This window comes from Bombus fervidus, chromosome 15, assembly GCF_041682495.2.
Source record: "Bombus fervidus isolate BK054 chromosome 15, iyBomFerv1, whole genome shotgun sequence".
Classification (NCBI taxonomy): Eukaryota; Metazoa; Arthropoda; class Insecta; order Hymenoptera; family Apidae; genus Bombus; species Bombus fervidus.
The window spans coordinates 10,250,303-10,268,548 of NC_091531.1; the positions used below are offsets into that span (position 1 = coordinate 10,250,303).

The 18,246-nt window shown below is 44.4% G+C and overlaps 2 protein-coding genes across 7 annotated transcripts in view; one reads left to right on the plus strand and one right to left on the minus strand.

Moving 5' to 3' along the window:
• Window positions 1–18,246, plus strand: part of Dila (centrosomal protein dilatory) — a 108,209-nt gene that overhangs the window by 85,336 nt on the left and 4,627 nt on the right.
• Drep2 (DNA fragmentation factor-related protein 2) lies at window positions 5,642–17,753 on the minus strand. 6 transcript variants are annotated; one of them, XM_072018592.1, is made up of 5 exons: window positions 16,524–17,753; window positions 14,075–14,171; window positions 13,130–13,303; window positions 10,845–11,203; window positions 5,642–10,543 (listed from the first exon to the last, which is right to left on the minus strand). In XM_072018592.1, the coding sequence occupies exons 1-5, from the start codon at window positions 16,533–16,535 to the stop codon at window positions 9,638–9,640; spliced, it is 1,548 nt and encodes a 515-aa protein (XP_071874693.1). In that variant the 5' UTR covers window positions 16,536–17,753; the 3' UTR covers window positions 5,642–9,637. The 6 variants fall into 6 exon arrangements, with proteins under 6 accessions (XP_071874693.1, XP_071874691.1, XP_071874690.1 ...); XM_072018590.1 differs by having other exon boundaries at window positions 5,642–10,546; XM_072018589.1 differs by having other exon boundaries at window positions 5,642–10,549.

Consider the following 18,246-nt stretch of genomic DNA (forward strand, 5'->3'; position numbering starts at 1 on the left):
TACATATTGAGATTAATAACCAGGATGCGGATTCTTGTGCATTACGAGAAATTTAAAATTACAAATACGTATAAAATGCGTATAATGTGCGTATAATATAAAGACACGTAAGAAATAACGAAAGTGAAGCAATTGCTAGAATATTTAGTGCGTGAATTAAATCCCTATGTAGATCCGATCTACAATCTAGTTGAAAATAATCCGTGTTATACCGGCAATCATCTATATCAACTGGGTGTAGCTACTTTTTGCCTAACCCGATACGATTTCTTTTCCCGTAGACAGTCGACTAGATAGTGATTCGTTCGTGCAACATAATTAAGGTTGACCGTGCGTCACCGAGCCGGACTCGCCGGTTCTACCGCGCGAACCTGCTCGACACGAACTTGTACGAGATTCGGACAAAGTTTACCGAAACCGAAATCCATAGTTTACTAACGACATATTCCTGTTTATTGACACGTGCCAGCCAAGCTTACAATTAGCTAAAGGGCGGTATGAGTTTAGGGTGTGCGCGATAAAGCCATTGGCAGGGCTTCGCGGCCAACTCTCGTGTATGGCTAAAAACACCCGACCCCGGGATGCGGTCAGAACGGAAAGGTTCTCGGGGGCGAGTTCAGGGCCAACAGAATTTCGCAGCAACCGCTAATTGATAATACGCTTTAACCGTTCTTCTGTAAGTAACGAGTCAACCACATCGAAAGCGAGCGAGGGCGTGAAATAAAAAAAAAGAAAAAAATATACATATATATATATATAAATCGTCAATCGTCAAATTCGTCAATAAGCAACGATGAAACTCCAACGAAGACACAGTCAGCAGGTCAATACTGTAGAAGGTTATGTGAAATGGATATAGGGACGATAAATCATTTAGTGGAAGATTGTACAGGTAGTATATATCAGCGCTCGTGTGGATACTAATAAGTTATCCGGGTCACTTTGCTCGATTTGTAACAACAACGCAAGTATGCAAGTTTGACCAAAATACCTGTAGAAATTAACGATAAATTAATAATTAGAAGCAACGCTTGCTATCTTTTTATAGAATATAAATCGGTAGTTATGCGTAAAAGGGTGCCCCGAGTCCAATGAACTGGACCTTGAGACATGTCGTAGAAAGGTGTTCGTCGTTACCATTATCAGGATCGCAATCCTATGCAAATGCATATGCAATTTTATTTCTAACCACTTATTAGACTTACCACTTACTAACCACTTAGAAGACTTACACTTCGAGTAAATGCGATCTAACAAGTACCAAGTTAACAATGATTGTACGGCTGTTGAGCTAAATCAAATGAAAAAAAAGAAAAAAAGGAAAACTCATCGTCGTTTATATAAGAAGGGCCCCAAATTTTATTTGTATTATACCTAGGATAGGGGTGGGAAAGCTGTAGGCGCGGCCCCGCATCTAATTGGATAGCCACCTCCTCAATGTACATACGTATATCCGAAACATATTTGCTTCATCATATGTACTATTTATTTCAAATTTTCTAGTTAAAGTAAAAGCAAAAGTATTTACCTTTAAAAATTCGACTAGCCCATATTTATTTGTCTTCTTTAACACTGAATTTTTAAATGCGATCATGTGCTTCAACGTAATGTTTTAAGTGAAAAATGCTTTTCTCGAAAACGCCTCCTCCCTCCTTGTTTTAACGCGTAATTTCCTAAAGTATCGACGCGAAGCAAATAATTTAAGCATTCCGTAATAAAGATACGCGAGTAAAAGAAACAGAGGAAAAGAATACGTGTGTAGCGAGAGTCGGACGATCGACCGAGAAACGAACGTATTCGCTGGCCGAGTAACGTGTCCGACCGCTACTGATCAGTTTCGGTCAACGACTACTGCGGCTCGATCGTGTTCGATCCTGCAGCTCGCGAAATAGGTGAAATTCGATTCGATCGCAAAGGGCAACGTACGGTTCTGCTAAGGCCGAAGAAAAGGTTGGCTGATCGAGGTCCGTCTCGCAAAGGCAAGAAACTCTGGCCAGCTATATTGGAGGGAATCAAAGGGAAGAAAGTTGCGCGCGATATATAGGTCGGGTCAAAGGTTTTTCGCCGGCGGTAGTGCCAATCAAACGAAACCCTTAGCCTTTCGATCCGTCTCGTTCCTCTCGGCTCCCGCCTTATAATTACCGTCGCGGTAATAGCTAGCAGTCAGTCGGGGGGACGTGTGAATGCTATTTTACGCTTGACTTATAATTTCCGATTACCGACGCGCTACTTCTGTTCACAAGGCGGAGGGCGAAGAGTAGCTCGTGCCAGCGAAAGACGCGGCACTGCGTCGGCAACTGCGACCAAAGTTTCTAACGTTGTTCTAATTACCACTGAAAGCGATGAACGCTCGGTACGAACGTGCTTCGAAGATGACCAGCTTTCGGCAGGACGTCGATTAAAAGAAACGCCAGGGTCGCACGTCACGTCGTTCCTCTTTTCTCCTCGATTCGTGAAATATTCGTTTCACTGCCGATTCGGAGAAGAAAAATACAAGACACGTTTTACGATCTTCGATAGGTACATTGATTTTCTGTAACGAGCAAACACCCCCAGGCGAAGATTTTCCTCCGAGGATGTATCGAATAATCGATGTTGCTGTGTGCATTGGTGACGTCAGAAGCGTGGAATGCGCTCGCATTGCGCTCGTACTCCACCAAATCACTCCGTAATTAAAATACATTTCGCTGATTCGAGCGCGCACACCGCATTCCCGGAATACCGTGTCCGTGTTAGAGGACAGCTATTTATTCGGAGAAAAATTGCGGTGCCTCGAGAGTTTCCGAGCTACATACATCTCGAATCGACGCGACGATTGCCTACATTTCCCTCCTACTCTCTCTCTCTCTCTCTCTCTCTCTCTCTCTCTCTCTCTCTCTCTCTCTCCCTCCTCCTTCTCTCCCCTTTCAACCCCCACCCCCCCTTTCTCTCTGTACGCCTCTCTTCATCTATCGTTTCTATCTTCGTCCCTTCCCCTTCGCCGTCCTATTCCACCCTTCTCCCTCTTCGTCCCTAATAAATTAGTAAAGTTGCGAGCATCGAGGGAACAGATGCTCGACGAGCCGAGGGCCTTTACACACGTGCTTGTACCTTCTCCCACGAATCGAATTGGCTGGAGAAAAACACAGCGTCCGACGTAATCCGTTGACACGAAGGAAATGACGTGTTCGAAGAGAGAGGAATCACGTCGCCGTGTAGTAACATCGTGGATCAATATCTTGGTCGCCTGTTGCGAGATTACACCTTTTACCTTCGGTATTTATTCGGCCGCTAAGAGAACCAAATAAGAATGTCTCTTTTCGCGGCTTAGTTATTCGCCGAGACTAAGGACAGGTAGATGATAAAAGTACGCGAGATTTTTACTGATAACTTTGCGTCGTAGCCAAGCCAGCACCGCTGCTAACATCGGCCGCTGCGTCACGCCGTGTGCTCTTGAAGATGGGCCGTCTTGATCATTTCTTCGTCCAACGCGATTAGAAGCCGAGTAGAATTTTCTCCCGAAAAGATAAAAACGGGCGATGCAAACCGAATATTAATGTTCCAGCAGCACACGCATACCAAGGACTCGTTGTTCCTATCCGACTGGCGGCTTTCAGTTTAATGAAAACACATTTCAATCGCACCGGGGATCCAACGACGAGATATACTGCCGCGCGTTTCGATCGCGCAGCCATCGTTGTGAAATTGAGGATTAGGAATTATTGGGGAATAAGAAGGGAGTAATTATTAGTTTCAACGCGTAAAAAATATAACGAGTTGCTCGCGAGCTGCGAGGTAAGGTATTTATAACGTGGATTGACTTTCTTACGAATTCCTTGAAATTTTCACCGTCGTTTAATGTATTATCTGCGCGTGATCGAATCTTTACAAGACCTAGCCTTACCAAGTCTATGGAGTCTCACAATCGGCGTGCTCTACTTTTCACGAGTATTACAGTCGCGGTACTAATACCGCCTTAAAGAGCGCGATGTAAATAATTTACGATCAAAGCAAATAGAAAATTCCGGCCGTCCGATATCTTTATTCGTTTCTTCCTCGACGCTGAATCGATAAATAGAAATAGCAAAGTCCTCGCGATCGAACGCTCACCGACGACTACGATCTTGTTGAATGGTAGTGATTCCGATCGAGCCTTATCCCGTAGCTTTTCTGTCTTACGTCGAGAGCATCCTTTGGCATCAACGGCGCCAGCGTGACTCGTTATTCGTCGTCGTTGTATTCCGCGAACATGAAACGGAGAATGATGAAAAAGCGCCAAACTTGTATCCCCTTCAGGCATCTAAAATTCCAATGAGGCATCATGCTGTAGATATTCCTAAGGTATAAAAGTGCAATCATTCATGGAAAATGTGATGGGTGAGTTGTAAAAATTTTAGACGAAGTTGACGATGCGATGCGATGGAATATTACATCCCATCTGGTTCTAGCAGTCAGTTATAATTGGTCGTAGTATAATTAGAAACATATTTTATGGAATATTTGCATCGTAATACATTACATTAACTTGTCGTTTAATTGATAAATATTAATTAACAATTCGAAGTTTAATTAACAATAAATATAAATACCGATTTTCCTTTACGAAGTAGAGTTTGAATTTTTGCATTTCGTTCAAAGTTGGAAAGTTGTCGAGCTTTAACCGTCAACTTTATCCACATTTTTTTTTTTTTTTTTTTTTTTTTTACACCTTTCTCATCAGATTTGCCATAAATGGCTGTACTTTTACATCTTTGGATTCATCGAACGATGTCTTATTAGTATTTTAGGTGCTTCAAGTTCAGTGCTACAAATTTCGTACTTTCTCACTAACCAACCTCTCGACCCGAGTCAACTGCGATGAATCGCTTAGAACGTCGTAATCGCCGGGAAAAAGGGTGCAAAATATTTCTCACCATAAATCCTGCGAGTTAAATTTTTGTAAAATGGTACTCTCGAAGCGCGGCGCCGGGCGAAGCGAATCTTATTCCTTAGCTCGAACGCTCTTCGCCAAATTGCCGTCTTTCGTTTATTTAAACGGTTATGCCATTTAAATTGATCGTAGATCTTCTAATCTACCGAAGGTTTTTATCTACGACGTGAAACATCCTCTCGAACGAGTTCGTTCAGTGGCTCGCGAAAGTACGCTCGTTGACACCTTTTACGAATATATTATACTTGTGGCATTGGTTAAATTTTAAACAATTCCGAAAAGATATATATGGAAGTTGCAAGATGTTCGGTACGAGTATACATTTTGCAGAGATCGCAAAATTATTTAAACAGGCTTAAATCATCCACTACATTAGTCATTACATGAGTCATTACATGAGTCTCGGTATTCAGTCGGACCATATTTACTATTTAAGATGACCATTCACACTGTATATTAATTTTTTGCTAAATACAGATTTGCGCTAAACATGTTGCAGTTTCTATATGTGTACGTATGTATATTTTCAGATTGAATTGATATTTTGTCAATATAATTTTGGGGCAGTTGCGTCCCATTATAACGCTAATGAAATATCCAAGTGTTTTACATAATACGCGCGATATGTGTGTAAAAATTTTCTATGGAAAATGTACGAAATACTCTTGCAAGCCACTGTACGAGCGGTTCCACGAACGTTATAGGTTCTTTGTCAACGATATATCGTATATGTGTATATGGTTCTTTATTATTTACATTCTCGTTTATTTGCGCATCGTTCATCAGACACTCGCTCGCAGACACTTGTATACTAGTATGTATGCATGTGTACGTATTTGTGTGTGTATATTCATTTATTTATTCGTTTGTTTATTCATTTATTTATTTTTATTCGTATTTATATATGTACTTGTTTATATCCCTTCCGTATGTATGCATGTATGTATGTATGTACGTACGTATATATGTATATATACGTCTGTACATATACATTCGTGTGTGTGTGTGTGTGTGTGTGTATGTGTGTCTAGTACTCCGTAACGCGATAAAACGTCATTAAAAAAGTCAGTACATCGTTTTTAACGCTTAAAAAACCTTAACTCGCGCTACTTTAATTTATGTTTCATTTTGACAGTGCATAGTAGGATTGTAAATTGTGATTATTTCTCCTTATAGCTCTCGTTTAATTTAGGTGCACGCGTGCCAATACACGCGAATGCACGCACACGCGGCGCCTCATCTCATTCGAGGGAAGACTCGTCCTCAATCTTTTTCTCCATCGCTCCTTTCCTTTTCTCTTCTCTACTTTTTTCGTTTTATTTTCTTTCTTTTCCTTCTTTCCTTGCCTTTTTTATTCGCATTCCTGCCCTCGCGTAAACCTTATCATGATCAATCGGTGTATCAATCGTTAGGATTTAATTTAAACACGCTACGCGGCAAGAGATGACAAGCGATGAAAACGTAGATACATCGATTCGATGGTTTCTCTCGTTTTGCCACAAACACACACACACACGCGCGCGCGCGCGCACTCTCTCACTCTCTCTCTCGCTCGCTCACTCGCTCGCTCACTCACTCACTCACTCACTCACTCTCTCTCCTTTTTTCTCTATTCCTCGTTAGCCTTTTCCCGTAATTCGGCTATGCAGATATACAGAGGTAATCGTAATGCGAGGTTACTCATATTCTCCGTCTCGATGTCCTCTTTCTCCTCACCCCTTCGTAACCGCGTGCCCCGCCTGCCTCGCTTGTCTTCCCGTTTCACGATCGATCTTCTTCGATCCCTTGTCTCGAAACGAAGAATGCCGAATAAAAAGAAGAAAAAAGAAAAAAAAAGAAAGAAAAGGCAGGAATCGCTTCGGGGCGAATCGTCTAGCACGGAAAAAAATCGTATATAACGTGTATGCCATCCTGGGCGAAATCCGATAAAGAAGGCGCGTGTGTGCCTCGTAGCGCGCGAAGGATTTAAGGATGAGGGCTGCGTAAATGAATGACGGAGGCCCCATGTTCGTTTTCAATGGGTATATAGTACCTGCATTATACCAAAAACAACAGTTACAACTTATAACAATCCTTTTATTCCCTTTTTTTATTATTATTATTATTATTATTATTATTATTGTTATTGTTATTATTTTTATTATTATTATTATTATTATTATTATTATATCTTTATTATTCTCATTGTTTTATTCATTCATTTATTTATTTATCCGTTTGTTTATTCAGTTTTAATAATTCATTTATTTATTAATATTTAAAGTGGCACTACGATACGAAAAAACCTGCAAACGGGTTCTGAACGGTAGAAACATCCCTCGGGAGATGCACAAGTCGTGTAGCGTTAAATTCATAAAAGCACATGTAACACACTCTGTTCCACTGAATCGGTCGAAAAAAAAGAGCATCCGTCGGCACGAGAAGAGAAGTGACATTTCGACCAACAAAAGACGCGCTTCGTTTTACCTCGTTCTCTCTTCATCTTTCCCTCTTTTCTATACCCTTCCTCGCAATTTTCCTCTTTCTCTCTCTCTCTCTTTCTCTTCCTCTTCCTCTTTCTCTCTCTCTCTCTCCCCCTCTTCTTCTTGGTCTTCTCGTTCCGTTCTTTCAGACACGCACTCGTTCTCGCATAACGGAAGATTCGCACAGGCGCGCATTCGAACTTGTTCTCTCTCGCTGTTTCGTTCATCCTCGTTGCCTTTCGTACCTTTACGCTTCGTCCTCCTCGTTCGGTCGAGTTCCCCTCGCATCTAGCCCCCTAGTCGATACAAGAAACGTAACGCGCGAGAAAATCGAGGACGGAACGAGGTACGCGAAGACCATGCCACAAGGAAACGGCTCTCACCCGGAAAACCAAACGAACTGAACCAAACGTTGTTCTTTCTATGCAACGTACACACACGTGCAGTTTTACCCCGTTGGTTCTTATCCCGAGCACCAAGCTCTCTTTACGGAGCAGTAATTTAGGTATATATTCATATGTATGTATGTATGTATGTGTGTGTGTGTGTGTATATATATATATACACACAATATATATATATATACTTTATGTATAAAGTGTGATTTCTTTGCACGACGCCTTCGCTACATACGTTATCGAATATTTTTCGTCGTATTCTCGTTCGCAGTGTCAAGTATACTTACAATAGAAATATATTAAAATTGCAAAGTTTCACGGAGTACGCCGGATAAACTCGTCCGTGGCGCGCGACTAATTCTCTTATGTATCGGTATCACTTATCGTAGCGTAATCGCTACGTAAATTCTGAATGAGGTCTTCCGTGTTCTCTATATACCGTATCGCGTGCATGTGTTCTCTGTGTTTCTCTGTGTGTTAAACGACTGTACTTTATATGTCTCTATGTGTATGTGCATGTATAATGTATGGTGTGTAACGTACGTGAATGAAACAACGCGTCGCATGTCATAGTACGTGTACCGTGTGTTATACATAGCGAGAGCCGGGCAGTTGATTTAATTCGTTTCTTACAAACTGACAAGGAACAAAATTTTCATTTCAAACGACCTCCTTCGAACGAAACTCTCGAGGCTATCTGTAGCTTGACTTTCGATTGAAACGGCTCGCGCTCTGACGATCGAAGGGGAACGAGAATCCTTTGGCAAAATGGAATGTCCGATTCCGACTGCAAGGGACTCTTGCTACGCAAAGCACGATTTTACCCGTGAATCTTAGGAGAATTTACGTCGGTGACAAACGACGAATAAATCGAGGTGTACATATCCTCTTTCTTTTCGATCTTCCTCTCTCTTTCTTGTGCCTTTTTCTGCTGGATCTGCATTCTTCTTTTCAATGACACGGCGCATTTTCCACGCTAGATCAGAAACGAATTTTTGGCCGCTCGTGATCATCGTGTGTAGTCGTTCTACTCTTTGCCTCTCTCATCTATCTATCCATCTATCTATCTGTCTCTATCTCTGTGCCTCTCTTTTGCTTTCTACGTATTTGTGTTTCGCGACGTTCAATCGAGAGTTCGGTTCTAGTTTCCGTCGGTTCGTCGTCGTAGATCGAGCGGGACGAAAAACAACGCAGAACAACTCGACAGACAGCCACAAACAGATCGGAGTCTCTATCTTGTTTCGTTCTCCTCTTATTCCCCTCCTTTCCTTTCTCTAGCTCTCAATTTTTTTTGCTTTTTCTTTTTTTTTTTTTTGTTTTTTAGATAGGGCAGTGTTGTGGACGGTTACGGAATCAACGTCCGTAATCCCAAAAATGTTTCCTACAAGTATATATACTATTTAATAAGTACATATTTCAACAACCGTTTTTAGAACTAAGTTTACAAGGTATCGTACGATTTTTTTTTTCTTTTTTATTATAACGCGACCTTCGTTTTATTATGAAAACATTTTGAAAAAAATCACGTTTGCCGCTCGTTTATCGTCATCCCCGGCCTTCTTACCCAACCCTGATTTTCTATCAAAAAATCTGAGAATGTTCGTGCGTCCGACCCTCCGCCGATTGAACCTTCCTCTATTTCCCGTGTTTTTCATTCGCGTTCTTCGCCCTTTTAAACGTTTCCTCCTTCCTGCAGCTCGATACGTACTATATTAATAATAACCATTAATAGGTGTATAATCTATCTATCTATCTATCTATCTATTTATCTACCTACCTACCTACCTACCTATCTATCTATCTATCTATCTATCTATCTATCTATCTATCTATCTATCTATCTATCTATCTAGTAAAACAGCATCATATTAAAGTCTATCCTCTTCCTCCTCCTCGTTATCTTCGTTATTCTCCTCGGATTCCTCCTTATATCCAGGATGCTCCGAGATCGCGTAATAATTTCCATTGTAAATAACTCCGAGCTCCCGCAACACGTCTCCCCTAATAATAGCCTTAATCGTCCAGTTGTAACACTCCTCGCTCTCGCTCTCGCGGTCGAGCCGCTCGACGTCGAGGATCTTCGAGCTGAGCCGTTCGAGGATGATACCGATGTCCTTGATGCTTAAGTGCTTCTGGTCTACGGTGAGCTGATCGATGAGCAGTAAAAATTTCTCCGAGGTCACGATCTCGTCCTCCATGATCGTGTTCTCGGTCTCGGATTCGGAGCTGTCGTGCTCCTGATGATGATTATGATGATGATGAAGATGAAAGCTGGCAGCCGAGTTGCCGGCAAGTCGGGAACTCGACTCCTCGTCCGCGGTGTCGCAGAATCTCACGTGACCTTTGCTCAGGCCCGCTCGTCTTGTCCCGTCCGACAGAGAAGAAGGTGGCTGAGGCGAGGGCGTTTGAGTCTGCGTTTGTTGTTGCTGCTGCTGCGGATGCGGATGATGATGTTGTTGCTGATACTGCTGATGCTGTGCATCCTGGATCGGCGATGTAGCCACCGACTTGTGCACCGCGATTCTACGGCCCTCCTCGTGAAGGGCACAACAATGGAAGTCGCATTCTCCGCTGGCTCCGCCGTCCGCTCCGTTGACAGGGCTGCCGTTCCTCGCTACCGGCTGATGAATATGGTTCGAGCATTCCGGCGTGTGGATATGGATGGTGGTGCTGTCGAACGAGTTGGTACCCTGCTTCACCAGACGGCCTGGGATCCCGTGAGGCTGCGGCTGAGGCTGCGGCTGCAGCTGCGGCTGCTGCTGCTGCTGCTGCTGCTGCTGCTGTCGTTACCACGGCGGTTTTAATCGTTTGAATAGATCGAAGATTCGAGGATTTCTCGAGGCTACTACTGTGTGTGTATCGACGTCGGTAGACGCGACCGCGACTCGACGCGTTCGAGGCTTCCGGGCTCGAATCGTGCAGCTTAACAGCGTCCTGGATCTCCATGGAACGTGACATTGGCGCTCGGTGTCTCCTGCGCCATCGAAATCGACTCGTTACCCGGAAACCTCGCGTGAATCGGTTCTACAGAGTGAAAAGAGAGCTCGAGATAAAAAAATAGTCACGATCTCGTACCATGTCGTCATGATTTATCACAGTGATATGGGGGCTGGTGTAGCGGCTAGGACCAACTTCTGCCGCCAGGTGACCCAGCTTCCCTGCATAGTTGAGCTTGTCCAGGCTGGTCTGGATGACCAAGGGCGGCCGTTGACTACCGCTCAGGTCGGTTTTCTTAGTCGGCGAATACTTGGAGGCCTGCACATCTTGTCCTTTCTGCTGTTGCTGCGCCTGCGACGACGTCGATGAACGCTGATCCCAGTGCAGCACCACCGTGACTCGTCCCTTATTGTCCATGATCTTCCACGACGGCGTCTCATCGTGCAGCTCCAGGGCGTGGATCGTTTCGCAGACTATTTTCGGAATTGCCGAAATCGCTGAAATCAATAGACACACGGGACGTGAGAGCGTGTTAGACTCATACGCGGCGCTCTATCTATCCTATTTCCACCGTTGGCTACATATGTGAATACCGATACAGCCAACCAGCGATACGCAACAAGAAGGTACATGTCATGTATGTCTTGCCTCGCCTAAGTACATTACGATGAACGCGTATCGATCTTTTTCCGGCTCGTTGCCGGATAGGCGGTAGCCAACGTGGGCTCCTTGCCGTGTACACCATCCACTTTGTTCACCGAACAAATCGTTATCTGATCGCCCTCTTCAACGAATCTGTACTTTTGTCTTATTGTATTTATGAATCGATACTCCGTCTCCTATTCACGAAGGGTTCGCGTCCCCTGCTTGGCCCCGCTATTATCATCGCGAAACTTAGTTTGCCGTGATCCGACCGCGACATAGAACCCTGACGTTGACGCCGACGTTGCCACCGTTATTGCGTTACATGGCTTTACAAATGTTTCGTTTTTCAAAAACCCCCTAACTGCGTTAGGCAATTTTTCATCCGACCTTAGATTCTTCGAATTTGGCGAAGCTTCGAGCCACATGTACATCAAGTAACTACCAGGTCATTCGACCAAAAATATGAACGACGAGTGGGCTTCTTCCGAACGAACGACCGCAAGTCGCTACAACTTGTTTGTCAATGTGTTTACGCGGCGAATTTACAAACAATTTAGAGCGGATCTAGTCGGTAGACAAATCCACCGTGCAAACACCGTGTCAACCAAGTTGACACTACTTTGAATCTACTTCTGGTCGTGCAATCACAAGTAGCTTATTCGTCTATTTTTGGTTAGACGATCTTGCGATTTCAACTATAGCTGCCTGATGCAAAACGCGGCTTAGATCTTTACCCTACGATCGATCGACGATCAATTTGTTGGAAGAAGACACGTCACTTTGCGATCGGGACAAGCTATACTTCTCTCTCTCTCCCTCTCTCTTCCTCCCTCCCTCCCTCCCTCCCTCCCATCGCTCTTTTCCTGTTTCTCTGTAAAAATAATTCGGGTCTAGATATTTAGCAGGAAAGTATCTCCAGTTATTTACAACCTGTTTACCGACCGCGTGAGAAGAGAGATGAAAGCGGTGGTAAAGGCTGATCACGTTCAAAGCGAGGAAGGAAGACGAGAGAGAATGCAGCATAGATAATGGAATATCTTATTAATACGGTGTGTCTTTTCTTGGCTTTCGCGGAATCGCTTCGATCATTCTGTTTGTCTACTTTTCACGGAATCCTTTCATTTTGTACTCTTACGGCTATTCGCGGTCTATGCTCTAATTTATAGGTTAATCCTATCAGCACGCGTTTTCTCGGTTCTCCCTATCTTTTCCGTCAAGACACGCTACCGTGCATAGGTACTTGAACGCTATCAATATATCGCAAGCGTATAAAGCACGCTTCAAATTTTTTTATCGAATTTTCGCCTATCGTCTTGTCCGCGGCAACCATATACGGTTAGCAGAAATTGATAAAAGCAGTAGTTGGTATTTAGTAATTAGTAACAACTGGTATATATAAAGAAGCAATAATCGAAAGTGGATAAAAATTGCATCTACGGGAACATCCGAGTTAAGCGGCTTTAATCGTATCTACGTTGAAATTTTAGAACAAGCAGGATATGTGTTTCCAACTACATTTTACAAGCTTCTATAGATTTGATGAAGCGTCAGCTATTTATCAGTGATGAATATGGAATGTATAGCATGTTTCAGTTTCGATTTAACGGAAGTTTCACTTAGGATCGCAATTATAGGAAGAACTAAGAAGAATTAATAGATAGAGAAGCGCGTTCTTCTACCATATCGTTGAAAATACGATAAAAAATATCAACGTTTCGACCAGCAGGTATCATTGATACTTATGCACGGCAGATAATGGTTATTCTTTGAATAGGTACCGGCGCGTATGATGTCGACCCCAGTAGGACACCAGCGTTCACCATGCCGTAACAACAACAGGATCGTGTTATTCGCTAGGGTTTTAAAATATTCGCCGTCCTCGACCTGCGTTCCGTCCGATTCCAGAACTACGGAGACATTCTCGTTCTGAGGCACGCCCAATTTCTCCTTACCTGAAAGAGAAGAAAGAAAGAATGAAACAGCGATTAGTCGTCCTGGAACATGATCGATCGACAGCGTTACGTTGTACCGTCGATTCGAACTACGATAGGAAAGAATGAAAAGAAAGAAGGGTAGACCGAGGCGAAATAACGAACGAACAAAGTAATATTTATCCGCTGTTCGAGAGAGGAGTGTCTCACGATGTTCGAATCGAATCTATGGGTTAATTCGATACGATTCGATTCGATTCGATGGTAGATGCCTCTCTCGGTGAAAACAATATTCACGATCTTCCTCGCCTACGGTTCTTTCTTCGAGATCTCGTACGAAACGCTTCGTGATCGTGTTATCCGTTATCTTTTCTTTTCTCTCTCTCCCTCTCCCTCTCCCTCTCTCTCTCTCTCCCCCTCTCTCTCTCTCTCTCTTTCTCTCCCTCTCTCTCTCTCTCTCTCTCTCTTTGTCCGACAACGGGCGGCGACGATTCGATTCGATTCGATTCGATTCGCTTCGATTCGAATAAATGTTCTGCATAAAAAAAGCGATACCTTGCGACCAGTAATCCAATATCTTGTGTGTCGTGAAAAGAAAGAAATCACGTTATGTATATAAATTGTCGTGTATCAGAGCGGCGCTTATCGCGAGAAATCGAGCATCGAAGCAAAGGCGGCTCCGGTTCGGAGCAAAGGTAGAATCGTCGAGATACATTATGTATACTTTCCACAGCGAGCACCAGCGAGTCGTTACTTTCGCTAGCGGTTTCAGAGGGCACGCTCGCTTCTTACCCTGGTGTATCAGTTCCTCGAAATTGCTAACACACAGTCCCTTTCTTACGTTACGCCAGCTGTCCCATATCTTAAAAGGTCTCTTGCTCCGTAACTCCTGCACAGAAATTAACCGATGCAGTTTGCGTTCGAGTCACGCGATTGCGCGAGAAACCTACCAGTTTCATTTTACAAACACGATCAAGAAGACAAGGTAAAGGTAAAGGACACGACAAAGGATTCGCAGAGGGACGCTAAGGATAGAGTTTGGTAAAAGGAGGCACACGGAAGAAAGTCAGTTTGGATGATTGGCGCGTTCACGTGGCGGTCAATGCCCGAGGAATTCGTTGAGTTAGAATCGAAAACAGGCCGGAGAGATAGAAACAGGCTAGTTGAGTTCTGTACGTATTGGAAAATAGTAGGTCTATCAATGAGAGGGAATCGCTTTAAACGAGATGTAATTGCGTGTAAAGAAACTGTAAAACCGCGTGCGAGCCGCCGTGGAAAATGCTTATCGCCTAGATGTTAAGTGGAGTGTCAGGCACCGGGTCAACGGGAAAGTAATTTACCCTACGTGTTTTATATGCGGTAACTAAGTAGAACAGACTATAAACAAAGCCTTTCGCGCGCCTCGCCTGGGAAATTATTATCGAATATCTATATATCCTTGCAACAGCTCGCGCTACATATTTTTTCTTCTCTTTTTTTTTTTTTTTTTTTTTTTTTTTTTTATCACGTTTTCGTTCCTCTTCTTCTCGTCTTTCACTCTTGGGCGAGATTTAACGTTCTCCTTGAGAATTTATTTAGAACGCGTACACAACGCGTCGCTACGAGAGTGCCCACAGGGAAGGGTTTTCGAAATTTTAGTCGGTCTGGTGTACTCGAAGATAAACGACACCAGCCAGCGCTGTTGGACAAAAGTAGAACAAACGTGGACATACAGGACCAAACAAAAACAGTCTCCCAAGTCCGTTATCCTACAGATTGGAGCAAAATTTGTCGCGCCGGTATCGACTGTCTCAAGAAAAACCGAACGGCATAACAGTTTGTATCCTTCCAGACCGTAGCATGAATTTAGAAGTGGAACGAAAGAAAGAAGCGAAAATTCTTGCTTCCTGCCAAAATTTTCCTGCGATTCTTGAGAACATCACTGGCCTACAAGCGGGCCCTACATCAAGGAATTCGATGGCTTATCACAAAGTAAAACAAACGTACTTTTTTTTCTTAAACACCTTAGGAGCGTGGCTACACGATCGAACGCAGAGCATAGAGTTCGAGAACGCGAGAGGATAGCGATTACTCGATTATCGGGGTTAAGGGGTCTCTGGATCGGGCTACAGGGACTCGCAAACGATATTAGAATAATGCGAGCCAAAGAGGAATATTATGTTTGGGTTGTCCCTAGTTTTCAACAGGGAGGCGCAAAGTGAACAAGGCGCAGACGCAGGCGCAACTTATGGTCGAAAACACTGACCTGATTCAATCATTCTCGGATAAACCGTCAGAAAGAAGAAAAAAGAGAAGAAAAGAAAGGGAGAAGAGGGGAAAGAGAAATGCAGAAGAAAGAAAAATCGAAAGCTAGGGAAGTAAGGAAAATACAAAGGGGATGAAACGAAGCAGTGGTAAAAACACTGTTAGGAGGTGCAAGAAACGCAGAGAATCTCGGTAATCAGGACCAGCCGCACTCTCCCTTGTTCGGCGCGTTGCTCTCGTCCAGCAACGGAATTGCACTCGATGCAGTTTCCTCCGGGGCACGATCTTGGTAAACAATCGCTTAAACGCTCCGAACCGTTACACACCGCAATCGAGGCCACGCCGATCCTAAGGGATTTCGCGGACGGAAAGAAAGCATAACCTAAAAGGGCAGCTGCGCTGACCAGCGTACGCAGTCAGATCAGTCTGAATCTCGGGAGAGAAAGGGGGAGAGAGAGAGAGAGAGTAAGAGAGTGAGAGAGTGAGAGAGGGAGGGAAAGGAGAAGAGAGAGAGACAAAAAGAAAGAGAGAGAGAGAGAGAGGGAGAGAAAGAGAAATACAGGATAGTGTTTCGCGGATAAGAACGACGATCGAAAGACATAGGAAGCGGACGAACGCGAACGAGCACTAGATAATCTAGACCTAGACGAATGCACCAGTAGCGGAAGGTATGCGATATTTTCGTTTACCAAAATTGTACGGTTATCATAATCTATGCGTGCGTACGCGTGAGTCTGTGACGCGAATGCGTAACTGATTGACAAGCATTTCGACATGGATGGTACACTGGCGAGGAAGGCGCGTACATTAGGAGGATAATAAAAAGTAGAGCGAACGAGATCGTCTTGTAGGATCGCGGGGAAAAATTCGGAATAAAAATTCGAGGCTACGGAGATGAAGAGATGAGAAGGAGAGGACAGGCGGTGGATGCAACGAGCTCGCGGTTGTACAAATACGATCGGTAATGAAAATATGAGAATGTAATAGAAATGCGTACCTCTCTTGCCATTACGTCATATCCCTGCAGGTAAGGGACCGTCCCAGCAAGCACTTATTCAGAAGGAACGAGCAAAGAAGCTGCACGTCGCATTATCGTGGCGACGGGATGCTCTCGTGCACTACTGTCCGCCCACCCTTGCTTGCGCTCTCTCTCTCTCTCACTCTCTCTCTCTCTCACTCTCTCTCTCTCTCTCTCTCTCTCCCTTTCTCTTTCTCTCGTGCTCCCGCTCCTTCTTCTCTCTCTCTCTCTCTCTGTCTATCTCTCTCCCTCTTTCCCTTTCTCGGCCCGTTTCTCTCGATTTTTCTTGGATCCGCGCGTTTCTTGCCCTTTCTCCTTTTGGTCTTTCGCCTCTCTGTCTGCCCGCTTGCTTGTTTTTCCTTCGACCCGAACCTCTCGTGATCTTCTCGCGAACGTCTTCTCCGTCTCGTGCACCGTATACCGAAACACCTTGCGATGCGACACCGTTTCTCTTTCTCTCTTCGTCCTTCTCCGTCTCTCACACTCGCGACTTCGCTCTTACTCTCTCTCCCTCTCTCTATCTCTGTTTCTCTTCCACCCTCTCTTTATCTGTCTGTCTTTACCCTTCCCTGCGTCTCTCTCTCTCACTCTCTCTCTCTCTCTCTCTATCTATCTATCTCTTCCCCTTTTTCCACTTCTTCCTCTTTCTCTCGCTTCTCGCAGTCGATCTATCTGTCTCTGGCGCGCTCCTCGTGACTTTTCCTCTCTTTCTATCAGTGTCGGTTTCTCTCCCTCTTCCTCTCTCTCTCTCTCTCTGTCTCCCCCCTCCCTCCCTCCCTGTCTCTCTCTTTGTCTGTTATTCTCTTTTCGGTGTAGAACCTCAGTTCGGAGTGAATCGTTTGGTGGATTTCTGCACTGTATTAGCTTGGTATCGGCGTGGCGTATCGCGTGAGTTCGAATCAACGTGCGGGCCGAACGTGAGCGATCACCTCGCGGGAACACCTCATTCTGGCTGCTCTCTCGCCGTACAATTACCCGATCTAAGATTTCACTAGCGCATATGGGGGCAAATTGTAACAGTGGCTTCCTCCCAGCGGTTACTGCGGCGACTCCTAGTTTTAGATCGATTCTCTCTCGGTGTACGTACAGACACCCTCGCCCTCGCCCTCGCCCTCGCCCTCGCCCTCGCCCTCGCTCTCGCCCTCACCCTCGTCCTCGCCCTCACCCTCGGCTCTCTTTCTCACCACGAGTTCACCCGCAGGAACCTCGCCCCACGCGCGCCTCTCTCTTCCGACTGACGACCACTATCTCCTCGTGTTCCCTACGATCTATTCCCACTTCGCCAGGTCGCCCCAAACGGTGCTGCCTGCACTCTAGCAACCCTTTAGCAATCACCAGCGCGGTAACGTACGAGCTCTGCATTACCCTCTGCCCCGTCGATATATTCTTAAACAAAATACAGCATAGACACGACGCGCACTGCATTGTTATCACGAACTGAAATTGAAAACACAAAAGTATTAAAAAATGATACAAAGTGATGGTAATAAAACAAATAATGCTAACGAACCTAAACACAAGTATGTAAAAGATAAAGTATATGTAGTATTGATGACGGACAATTAGCGACAAGGGGATACGGGCGGCAATCGCGATCGCTGCAACGAATCATTTTTCTGCTATCCATCCCTACTTTCATCCACCATTTATTCGATTATTTTTATCGTTCAAATATTCTTACTGTCGCGTACTAGCCAAAGAT

Excerpts from the sequence above, each read along its gene's own strand:
- Drep2 (XM_072018589.1), bottom strand. Across the intron at positions 11,204-13,129 it reads GGTCGACATCATACGCGCCG|CGATTTCGGCAATTCCGAAA; the intron begins GTACCTATTCAA and ends TATTGATTTCAG. Across the intron at positions 10,550-10,844 it reads TGATAAATCATGACGACATG|CAGCAGCAGCAGCAGCAGCA; the intron begins GTACGAGATCGT and ends TGGTAACGACAG.